The 12,306-nt window shown below is 44.9% G+C and overlaps 2 protein-coding genes across 2 annotated transcripts; both read left to right on the plus strand.

Annotated features, from left to right (window-relative positions):
• The first annotated feature begins 5,530 nt into the window (after positions 1 to 5,530).
• LOC4343692 (small ubiquitin-related modifier 1-like) lies at positions 5,531 to 6,142 on the plus strand. Its single transcript, XM_015789687.2, has one exon. It carries the CDS (start codon positions 5,616 to 5,618, stop codon positions 5,946 to 5,948), a length of 333 nt encoding a protein of 110 aa, XP_015645173.1. The 5' UTR covers positions 5,531 to 5,615; the 3' UTR covers positions 5,949 to 6,142.
• Positions 6,143 to 6,429: 287 nt separating this feature from the next.
• On the plus strand, positions 6,430 to 7,750 carry LOC107275614 (uncharacterized). Its single transcript, XM_015790550.3, has one exon. The coding sequence runs from the start codon at positions 6,440 to 6,442 to the stop codon at positions 7,472 to 7,474; it is 1,035 nt and encodes a 344-aa protein (XP_015646036.2). The 5' UTR covers positions 6,430 to 6,439; the 3' UTR covers positions 7,475 to 7,750.
• Positions 7,751 to 12,306: the final 4,556 nt, after the last annotated feature.

The raw sequence follows: 12,306 nt of genomic DNA on the forward strand, positions 1-12,306 counted from the left end.
GAATCTGTGATGAATTTTTTAGAACCCTGTGATGTAATTTTTTTAAGAGTTTGTGATGTATTTGGAGATGATTTGTTTGAGGATTTGGAGATGTTATGTAATATGTGATGATTTGGATATGGGAGGGGACGGTGTGAAATCAATATTCAATATTAAAAGCAGAAAAAAAAGAAAAAATATCTTTAGTCCCGGTTGGTGTTATCAACCGGGACTAAAGATGCTCCCATCCCATCTTTAGTCCCGGTTGGTAACACCAACCGGGACTAAAGATTGATTTTTAGTCCCGGTTATTTGAACCGGGACTAAAGATAGCGATCTTTAGTCCCGGATTCGTAGTCCCGGTTAGAAAACCAGGACTACAGGCGGTTACGAACCGGGACTAAAAAGCATTTCTCCACCAGTGGTAATGGTGTAGCTTCTTTGGGCATAATGTACAAGAACTTTTAACTCAACTGATTTAAGCGAAGGATATATTTCTTTTACTCCATTCAATGTATGTTGGCACGTACACGCTAACTAGTCTAGAGAAGATAGAGCAGCGCATGCAGCAAACTGTTGCACGCGGCACATGCATGTTCCGCCATGCACGCGCGCACTAATCTCTGTAGAAACAAAAACACCGTACCGGATATTGATTCTATGCATAATCCCATTCGGCCATTCCCATGCCCATATATCTCCAATCCAGCCAAATACTCGATGTCGATCGGTTTCTGTATCGTCGTAGTTAGAATTAATTGTTTATCCTTTGCGACTTGCTATATTTAGAGCAAGGATAATAATATAGCTAACTTTCTACTATTAGCTCATCTTAAAAGCCAACATATATAATAAATTAGTTATAAGGTTGGCTACAATTTTCTTCTCCTCTCTCTATCTCTCACTTATACATTTAATGTATTTGTCTTGAACCTTGTGATAAGTTAGCTCTTGCATGAGAGCCAACATCCTTAATTTTTCACTACCTCTCTCCTCCACCTAAGCTTATAGTATGCTTATAGCTCACTATTATACTTGCTCTTATGCTACTAGTACGTACTACTGTAGTTTGCAATTTGCAGTGTTTTCTTTCTTCTTTTTCTTTGAACGAACAATGTGCAGTGTTTTCCTTTCTTTCATCGTATGCACCAGCAATCGATATTAGCATTGTATCGGTTGTTCTGGGATGATGAATTGTGGCAACCGTCCAGATCTGGCCGGAAGATCCGCGCTATTCCGACCATATCTGGCGGGGCTTAGTGATTGCGGCGGCGACAGCGGCGTGGATCGCCGGATATGACAGGATGGTGGCTAGTGACGACGGTTGTCTGTGGAGGGGTTCAATGGTGGTGGCGGCGGTGGAGCCCCCGCCATACGTGACGGGGCGTGAGGCCAGCTGGAACAACGTCGGCGTCGAGACTGGCACACGGGAGGAGGTGGAGCAGACGTGGTGGGCCGGTGCGTCAACGACGGCGGCAGCTGGAGATGGAGGCAAGGAAGAAGGAGACCGGCGGCGAGTAAGGAGGAGCCCGGCGAGGGGATGCGGGCGACAGTGATGGTGCTAGGAGGCACAAGCGGTTGCGACAGGAAACATGGGTGGCTGGTTAGCATGAGGCGTGGGCGACGACTGCGGTTGGCCGGCGCGGTCGGGGGAGGAGCCGGTGTGAGTATGTGACGCGGATGAGGAGGCATGGCCGTAGGCCGACACGGCCAGCGGCGACGGAGGCTGACGCGGCGCGAGGAGGAGCAGTTGGCGGGTGGCGGAGGCCGGCATGACACGAGAGATGCAACTGAAAGTGCATTAATCCCCCTAGTGGGTTTTGGTGATTAATTACAAATGTGGTTAAGAGACTAATGAGTTCATTGAGTGACTTTCAGGTGCATTAGTCCAAGGTGTGGAAGATAGATGCTTGGAGACCCCAAAAAGTATAAAAACAAAGCGGACCGGAACTCGAGAAGTGCATAGGATAGTTTATCTTTTGAAATCGAGTTTTTAGGAAAAATCGTACTATTAAGAGGGGTTCCAGGTGATGCTCTGAGATATATCAAGTGCTCTTAGTGTGAACCAAGTGTCAAGTTTCTCTAGGAGTCATTTTTGCAAATACTCCATCTGTCCAAAAATGCAAGTCCGGAACTTCCTGTCTTCTAGGTCCGGAAGTTCCGGTCTTGTGAAAAAGATTTTCCTAAGTGTAGTCCGGAAGTTCCGGTCTTCCAGGTCCAGAACTTCCTGTCTAGTTTCCAGTTCAAATTTGTGAGTAACGGCTAGATGACGTCACCTAGCCGTTATACATATACAGCTCGTTTCCAGCTCGTTCCTTGGCCATTCCACTTTCACTTTTCAAACCTAGAGCTATTGCTAGCCTCTCCCAAGTGTTTCTTACCTTCTCCACTCAATCTAGAGCCTAATTCTTGTGAGAAAGAGAGATTGAGAGGGAGAGAAGAAGATTTGGAGATGTGTGAAGACTAGGATCTTGGGTGAGCACTTGGAATATCTCGTGGCTGTCATCTCGGTGCTTATTACTCTTGGAGATGATCTCCTAGACGGTTAGGTGTCACTCGCGAGAATCCGTTGCATATTGTGGATGTCCCGGGTAAGTTTGTGAATGATTTCCTCTCCTCCGAAAGGGAACGAGGTAAGTTAATGAAGTTCTTGTGCTGAGATTCTAGAGGCTTTCCAAGTAGAGCAACCCACACTTGTGGTGGATTTCTAGAAGTAGGTTGAGTTGGATCTTGGTGGTCACTCAATTCTAGAAATTTGCCTAGGGGTGTTTGGTGTTGAAGGCTGTGGATTTTCTCTGGGGTTTTTGCACAAGTGAGGCAAGGGGTTAATCGAGACCCAGCTCTTTGGAGCTCCTCAACGGAGAGTAGGATCGCAAGATTCGAACTTCGGGAAAAAATCGCTCTTGTCTCTTTCTGTGGATGATTCTGTGATATATCCTCTGCTTAGAATACCTGTGCACCATCTTGTGAAGATTGGCTTAGTCTCTTGTTTCGAAATTTGATTTTCATCTCTGTTCTGTTACTCGGAAGTTCCTGTCTTAGAACATCGGAAGTTCCGGGCCTGGGAGGCCGGAAGTTCCGGAGTTTCTTACCAGGAATTTCCGGGTCTGTTTGAATTTTACCGCTTCGATTTGTTTTTAAGTTTTCAGGGACAGCCTATTCACCCCCCCTCTAGGCTTCATCAGCGCATTCAGCAACTAGTAGCAATCTAGGCCGCCGTGGCGCGAGAAGGTGCGACCGGTGGTGACGGAGGCCATCGTGGCACGAGGAGGCGCGGTCAGCAGGTGGCGGAGGGCGATGCAGCGCTGGAGGCATGCTGAGACTAACCGACGAGGGGCTTTGACAGCATTGGAGCATCGTGCATCAACTGTGGACTAGCAAGCGGTGGGCGGCAGGTGAAAACCTAGCTTAGCCTTGACCGGGCCCGGCAACAATGGCGTTTGAGTGTCTCTTCCGATCCCTTCTTGAGAGTGTTGTCGTGTCATCCCATCTCCTCTCGTGGGGCTGCCAAGTGAAAACCCAGTCTCGATTCTCTTTGAGACCTTGACGGATGGTGGCGGCGACGTCTTCACCGCTCTTCTCCCTGGAGATGTCGTCTAGTCAGCCCCTTGCCGAATCCCTCTAGACAACTAGTGCAAGCTCGCTCTCTAGATGCATGTATGTCGGTGACACGGGGCCGGGGGTATCGTGACTAGAGGATTGGGTAGCCGCGGTCACCCACGTGGCCTGACCCCCTCGGGGGGGGGGGGGTCGGGCCCGAGGGTGACATGGCCACCCCTCCCTCTGTCTCCCCGAGGGGTCGGGCCGCTCCCGTTTCAGCCCCGAGGGCTGGGGCGCCCCGACCCCTTGTGGTTTTGGCGCCACGTGTGTGGGTTAGGTGAGCACAGCGGGGCTCACCTAACCGCATTTATAGCGGGTTGGACGAGCGCGCCACGCCGCATTTAATGCGGCGCAGCGCACGCTTATCCGGTCCGTGACCGGTCGTGGTGTGTGACCGGTCACAGACCGGTCAGATCGCGGGTTAGGTGGCAACAGGCGGCCTGTCACACGCCTCGCCCCGTCCCGTCGGAATGATGAGAGCTTCCTGGCTCTCGTCCCTAGCCGGAGCCGGCGTGCTAACTCCTGGAGTTGGTATGTCAGTCCCGGTCAGATCCATTCCAGGCTTCAGCGCGAGCATGGCAAGGAAGTCGCTGGCCATTGAATGAAGGTTGAAATGGGCGTCCACCGGGAAAGCTGGCGAGCGGGGCAGGAGGCGTGTGCTCTGCTTGTCAGAGGTCACTTCCTGCTGTAGACTAGCCCTCATTGTAAAAAGCATGTTTCCTTTCTTAGGCAGCTGAAGGCCCATGTGGTGACCCCTGACCAGATAAAAAGGAGGCCCAGGCCTAGGAGAGGAGGAAAAGGGGAGAAAAGGAGGAAGGGGTTCTAGAGCCTGAACTTTCTCTCGCTCTCCGCCTCTCTGTATTCCTTCACACACAGATCCACCAGAACACAGGAGTAGGGTGTTACGCTTCTCAGCGGCCCGAACCTGTCTACGTAGCCCGTGTCTCGTGCACTTCCTCTCTCGCTGACGTTCCTCGGATCGAGGGCGAAGAACCTCACTTAGCGCCCCCGGCCGAACCGGCAAAGGGGGGCCTGCGCGGTCTCCCGGTGAGGAGCCCCACGCTCCATCAATGTATTTTTGTGTCGGGGCCCTAACTTATGCAAGTTGGCCACGTCTGAGGGCCTAGGGGGAGAGCGGTTCCATTCTACTCTCTCACCCTCAATTCTAAAGAGGTCGCTAGAGTGGGGCTTGGTGTCGGGTTTTTAGGATTAAGTTTTGGGTGATCTTGGCTGTAGTTCCTTTGTTGGCCTAGCGGTGGCCGGTTCGGTGTTGGCCTTCTCCCGAGTATGTATATTGGTGTTGTCAGTGCGTGGGTGGTGTTTTCTTCATTTTCCTATTTAAGTCCTCCTAGGATTGTGATTTTGTAATTTTTTTTACTGCTCTATCAATATTAACTTCGCATGTTTGGTGCGAGTCATTTCAAAAAAAATGGATGAGCTAGCGTGGTGTGCGGATATCGTCATTACAAATTCTTTTAGGACTATCTATACATTTGTCAATAAATGTTCTCCTAAAAAGTTGTCAAATTAAATATGAATATATGATAAATTAGTAGTGTAATTACATTACAACTTACATGTAATTTGTATGTAACTTTCAAATTCAATCGAAGTAATACACCACACAAACTTCTTCACATAAACAAGATATGCTCACGCATAGTACTCGATTAAATTTAAACTGCACAAAAAACAATACACAAATGTAATCAAAATGCAACACACATCTTTTTCCAAGAAGTATTTATTGGTGCTCTTTGTTAGGGAAAAAAAAGAGCTTAATTTAAATTTATTTAAACATGACTACTCGATTGCCATGCACCATGCGTAAAACCATTTAAAACCCCTTCGATCACCGTGCAATTACTGCGTCAACCGAAAGGTTCAGCACTGAGATTACACAGATCGATGGCTAATTAAACCATGCTCACACTGGCATCATATATAAGCACACGCAGGGTGCAATCTATGGCAACAGCAACACAACTACGCAAGTACACCTAACCGCAGATTAGAGCTAGCTCACCGGAGACGAGATGTTCGGCCGGTCTGGCATCACGGCGGCGGTGAAGGTGGAGGAGGAGGACGACGGGAAGACGCCGGCGGCCAAGCGTGCCGGAGAGTACGTCACGCTGAAGGTGCAGGACACCGACGGCCGCGCCGTCTACCGCACCATGCGGTGGACGGAGCAGCTGCAGGGCCTGATGGACTTCTACTACGACCGCGCGCATGGCCGGGTGCAGCGCGGCACGGGTCGGTTCCTCTACGACGGCCGCCGGCTGAGCGGCTGGCAGACGCCGGCGGAGCTCGACATGGAGGACGGTGATGAGGTCGACTTCTTCGAGGAGCTGATCGGTGGCGCCGCTTGATCCGGATGGGCTCCTGCTCCATCGTCGATGATCGCGTCGTAGCTTGTTCCTGGCAGTTGTGGACTTGTAATTGTGTACTGGTTGTGGAGAACCAGAGTACACTAGGTTTGGATGATAAGTGTTTTTTCATTTTGGTGTTAAGCAGATGCGACGCTTGTAATTTTTCCAGTACTTCTGTCTCATCCAAGTAATCTCGAACTAATAAGTTTGTATTTTCAAATTCAAACCCGAAAAATTCTGAATGTACAACTCCGATTTCACTGGTGCACCGTGCACATACCGTCGCGTGTTGTGTGATAACCGAAACCGGAGACAATCTAGGAGAAGATAGAGCACGGGAAAGCATGCAGCAGCAAACGGCACAAGCTCGTTCCGCCTTGCACGCGCGCACTAATATATAGAAGTAATACCATATCGGATAGTGATTCTACATAATCCCATCTCATTTCCAAGATTTTTCTCAAAAACTCAACCCTTCCACCCAATACTCCATGTCAGCTTCCCGATCCGCCATCACCATGTCGAAGAGATCTCGATCAGCCATGTCGTCGAAGGCCACCGGAGAGGACGACGCGGACGACAGCTCGTCGCCGGAGGTCGAGGCGAGCTCGCTCATCACCCTCAGGGTGAAGGACAGCGAAGGCGTCAGGATCACCCGCACGATGCGCACGACGGACGCGCTGGACGACCTGATGGACTTCTACCTCGGCATGGTGCCGGCCGACATGGACGCCGCCGAGGGTGTCTTCATGCACTACGGCCGTCGTGTGACCGGCGACCGTACGCCGGCGGACTACGACATGGAGGACGGCGACGAGGTCAGCTTCTTCCCCGACGGAACCTGGACCACGCCCGTCACCCTCACCGTGACGGACAACAATGGCCGCCGGGTCACGCATACCATGCGTAGGTTGCACATCCTGGACATCCTGTTCGATCTCTACTTCGCCATGCTGCCGTCGACCGCGCCCAGGGAGGGTGCTTTCATCTACCATTGCAGGGAGCTCAGCCCTAAGCAGACGCCGGAGGAATGCAACATGAAGGACGGCGACGAGATCGCCTTCTCTCCGTTCAGCAAGCCGAGTGCCTTCGTCACCCTTACGATCAGGGGCAACAACAACAATGGCGGCGGCAGCGTCGTCGTCACCCGCACCATGCTCAGGACCCAAGAACGACTGCAGGACTTGATCGATCTCTACTTCGCCATGGTGCCCACTGACGATGAGCGCGGCGAATTCGACGTCACGTACTGTGGCAGGAAGGTCGACATCGAGAAGACGCCGGCGGATTACGGGATGGAGGACGGCGACCAGCTCCGCCTTGCTCCGGCGACCGAACGGAGCAGGTTCGTGACGATCAATCTGGTGACCATGGTGGGAGTCAAGCGCGCATACACCCTGCGAAGGACAGACGAGCTGCAGGGTCTGATGGATTTATGCTTAAGCAGGGAGCCTGCAAGCATGTACCAAAATGGTTGTATTTTCCTTTACAACGGCCTGTGTTCAAGGCTCGGAAACTCCGGATGATCTCGAGCTGAAGGATGGTGATACGATCGACGTTTTAGCTCATCTGGTCGGATAATCTCAAGCGGGAGGGTTGGGGATACCATCCACGTTTTAGCTAATCTGGTCGGATAATCTCAAGCTGGAGGGTTCGTCGTTTGGTTCTATGGGACATGCTGTCACTTTTTTATGGGCTGGGGGCCTGGGGCTAGTTACTTTTATTGCCGAGTGTAATACAATTATTTCCTGGATTAGGTAAGGGTCGGTGGTTATCTGGTTTGCAATGTTCTATTGCTGTTTCGGTTTTGCACCATTTATATATCATTATACTCCTTTGTTTCTATGCTTACATCGAAATAATATCTATCTATCTATCTATCTATCTATCTATCTATCTATCTATCTATCTATCTATCTATCTATCTATCTATCTATTATCTATCTATTATATTATTAAAACAGCTTTGAAAAGAGGCATCACGTTCGCTGTGGGGCTAGAAATTGCCACATTAATCGGAAAAAAAGAAAAGAAGAAAAGAAGAGTCCAGGTAGAAAAACAATTTAAAAATAGCTGAAATTCGGAATTAAAAATAAGCAATATTGAAGGAAGTTTCCATATAAGAACCCAATACGAGATTAATTAAAATTCGAAATAAAAATAAAATAAAATCTAAAATTAGAAAAAAAAAAGAGAGTCCAAGTAGAAATAAAATTTAAAAATAGCTGAAATTCGGAATTAAAAATAAGGAATATTGAAAAAAGTTTTCATATAAGAACCCAATACAAGATTAATAAAAATTCGAAATAAAAATAAAATAAAATCCAAAATTAGAAAAGAAAAGGATAGTCCAAGTAGGAATACAATTTTAAAATAGTTGAAATTCAGAATTAAAAATAAGGAATATTAAAAGAAGAGTCCGTATAAAAACCTAATACGAGATTAAATAAAATTGGGAATAAAAATAAAAATAAAATCCGAAATTAGCAAAAAAAAAATAAAAGAAGAGCTCAAGTAGGAATACAATTTAAAATTAGCTGAAATTTAGAATTAAAAACAAGCAATATTGAAAGAAGAATCCATATAATAACCCGATACGAGATTAATTAAAATTCAGAATAAAAAAATAAAATAATATCCAAAATTAGATAAAGTAAAAGAGATTTCAAATAGGAATACAATTTTGAAACAACTGAAATTGAAAATAAAAAATAAAAATATTAAAAGAACATAATACGATATTAATTAAAATTTTTTAAAAAAATCTGAAATTAGAAAAAAGAAAAATAAGATTCCAATAAGGAATACAATTTATAAATAACTAAAATTTGTGATAAAAATAAAGACTATTGAAATAAAAGACCATCTAAAATACATGACGAGATAAATTAAGTAACATGCATATAAAGGAGTAGAGTGGTGGCGGTTGATATGACATAAAAAAATTGTTAATGAAACACCAAATAGAATCCTAATGACGACTAAAAGGAGGGGCGACAGGGAGGCCGTAAAGCAAACGATCAAGGCGATTGCTGGGACTTCTAGAAAGTAAAAAAAATAAACCCCATTGATAATCATATTCGATTTTTAAAATCTCAATGATAATAAAAAGGAGCAGCAGCGGACGGGGTGTATAGGAGTATAGTTGCAGAGCTGCCGACGGTTGACGGGACTTCTAGAAAATAAAAAATGAATTCCAACGATAGTTATGTTCAATTTTTAGAATCCCAATGACAATAAAGAGTAGGCGGCGGACGGGCCGTAGAGGAGCATAGTGGCATAGTTTGACAAGACTTCTAAAAATTATAAAAAAATAAAACCCAACAAGACAATAAACTCTATAAACTACAAGGTTCAATTTTTGAAGTTTCGGAACTTCTAAAAAGTAAAAAAAACAATGATAGTCATATTCGATTTTAAAATCTCAATGACAATAAAGAAGGGAGGCAGCGGGCGAGCCGTAGAGAAGAACAATGGCAAAGTCACTGACGGTTTGGCGGGACTTCTAGAAAGTAAAAAATGAACCCAAACGATAATTATGTTCGAATTTTAAAATCTCAATGACAATAAAGAGAAGAGACAGTAGACGGGTCATAGAGGAGTATAATGGCAACGTTTGACGGGACGTCTAGAAATTATAAAAATGAAACTCAATGTGAAAATAAACTCTAAAACCTATAAGATCCAATGTTTGAAGTTTCTAAGGAGAATGAATAGAAATAGTGGTAGATCGAGCAAGCAAATAAAGAAGGAGATAACATAAGGGGTAGTATCTGGTGTGACTTTTAGAAAACTATATAATTAGAAACATGGGGATGATAAGGTTTGGTCTTTCAAACTCTTAAGACAATGAGATAGCTATTTAATAAATTTTTAGTAAAATCATAAAAAATATATATAATTTTGTTTGGGTGCTAGCCGCGCAATTGCGCGGGCCACCCAGCTAGTTATATTATTAAAGGAATAGAAAAAGGAGCCTCCACATTCGCTCTCATGGCATAGAAATTCTCACATTAATCGGAGAAAAAGAAAAGGCAGAAACCATATAGAAATATAATTTAGAAATAGCTGAAATTCGGAATTAAAAAATAAGGAATATTAGAAGAGGAGACTAGAATCCATATAGAAATACAATTAGGAAATAACTGAAATTCGGAATTAAAAATAAGGAATATTAGAAGAGGAGTATATAGTGCATATAGAAATATAACTAGGAAATAACTGAAATTCAGAATTAAAAATAAGAAATATTAGAAGAGGAGTATATAGTGCATATAGAAATATAATTAGAAAATAACTGAAATTCAGAATTAAAAATAAGGAATATTAGAAGTATAGTATAGAGTCCAGGTTAGAAATACAATTAGGAAGTAATAGAATATTGAAAGATGAGTTTAGAGTCCACATAGAAATACAATTAGAAATAATAAAAATTCAGAAATAAAAATAAATAATATTGGAAGAAGAGTATAGAGTCTATATAGAAATATAATTTACAAAAAATTCAGAATTAAAAAAAAAGAAATATTAAAAGACGAGTATAGAGTCCATATAGTAATATTTATAATTTACAAATAACTAAAATTTGGTATTAAAAATAATTAATAACTAACACGTATATAAAATACAATATGAATATTACACATTATTAGTTTTATAAAGTTATTGCAAAATTTAAAATTATATTGTTATTTTAATATATTTGAATAATATAGTGAGAAAACAAATATGCTACTACCTCTGTTTTTTAATAGATGACGCCGTTGACTTTTTCTCACATGTTTGACCCTTCGTCTTATTCAAAAATTTTACCTAATTATAATTTATTTTGTTATGAGTTGTTTTATCATTCATAGTACTTTAAGTGTGATTTATATATTATACATTTGCATAAAATTTTTAAATAAGGCGAATGGTCAAACATGTATGAAAAAGTCAACGGCGTCATCTATTAAAAAACGAATGGAGTATTATATGAGAGAAAATATAATGATGCTAGCCGCGTAATCTGCGTAGGCCACCATGCATGCTATTGTAAAGATGCGAGAACGATCTAAGAGCATATGCCCAATAAAATTCCAAAAGAAAATCCCCAGTACCAAAATATTGGACTTAATTTTTCCTGAAAAATCGGCTCCAGCAGGTCTCCCTAGAGATGTTCAAACAAACGTGATCAAGAGAGATCATATCGACTGCTGCGTGTCACGTACGCACGAAACTTGTTGATCCGGCCAACCACCCTCCTCGATCGATTCCACGCAATCACGCGCCGTGCCATCACTACGATGCATATCAGAGCAGGGTACAATAGGATGAGTAAGTAGGCTCCAAAATTTCTCACACCATCCTAATCTTAGATTTAGGGCAGAGAATGGAAGAGAGAGAGAAACAAGCGAGCGAGCGCTTGTTCTAGCGCCGGGCGTTAGCAGCTCTTTCTATGCGTTACCGCCTGCGTGCAGCCGTTCTTGACGATAGAAAACACGTTTTGTGGGGCCCACGCTTTCCCAGCCGATCCCGTGAGTCTGTTTCATACGCCACACAGCTGCGGCAACGAAGTCTTGGTCAATCAGTGCAGCACACCAAAATGGCCACAGAGATGATGGTTTGTATTGATCATACTAGTTACTGTGATCATGCAAATATTAAATACTTCAATGATTTAATTAAGGATAGCTTGCAGCTTAACTTGTAGCCATTCGTTGTATGAGTTAGCTCTAAGTGAACTCCTAATTACATGAAACTTTTTTGGAGCTAGCAGTTAGCTCTTCTATTGACCTTGCTCTCAAGCGCCACATGCTTCTGCTCACGTAGTGTAGTGGCGGTGGAACAGCAATCGAAACGCCCAGTGCGCCGCCGCGACGATACAAATCCACCATGCACTAGGTGATCGATGATTCTATATATAATCCCAGCCTCAGCGCCCCATCCATCCATTTCCGACGAGGAAGAGATCACTGATCGGGCATGTCGTCGTCGGCGACCAGGGGGGAGGCGGACAGCCCGTCGCCGGAGGTCGAGCCGAGCGTCCTCGTCACCCTCCGGGTGAAGGACAGCGAAGGCGTCAGGATCACCCGCACGATGCGCAGGACGGACAAGCTGCGCGACCTGACCGATTTCTACCTCGCCATGGTGGTGCCGGCCGCCGTCGCGCAAGGCCATGTCTGCCGCCCCGTTGGTGTTTTCATGCACTATGGCAGGAGGGTGACCGGCTATGAGACGCCGGCGGACTACGACATGGACGACGGCGACGAGGTTAGCTTCTTCCCCGATAGAGTCATGAGCTTGCCTGTCACCCTCACCGTCAAGGACAGCAAAGGGCGCACGGTCACGCGTACCATGCGTCGGATCGAGAAGCTGA

The sequence above is a fragment of the Oryza sativa genome, chromosome 7 (genome assembly GCF_034140825.1).
Source record: "Oryza sativa Japonica Group chromosome 7, ASM3414082v1".
Classification (NCBI taxonomy): domain Eukaryota; kingdom Viridiplantae; phylum Streptophyta; class Magnoliopsida; order Poales; family Poaceae; genus Oryza; species Oryza sativa.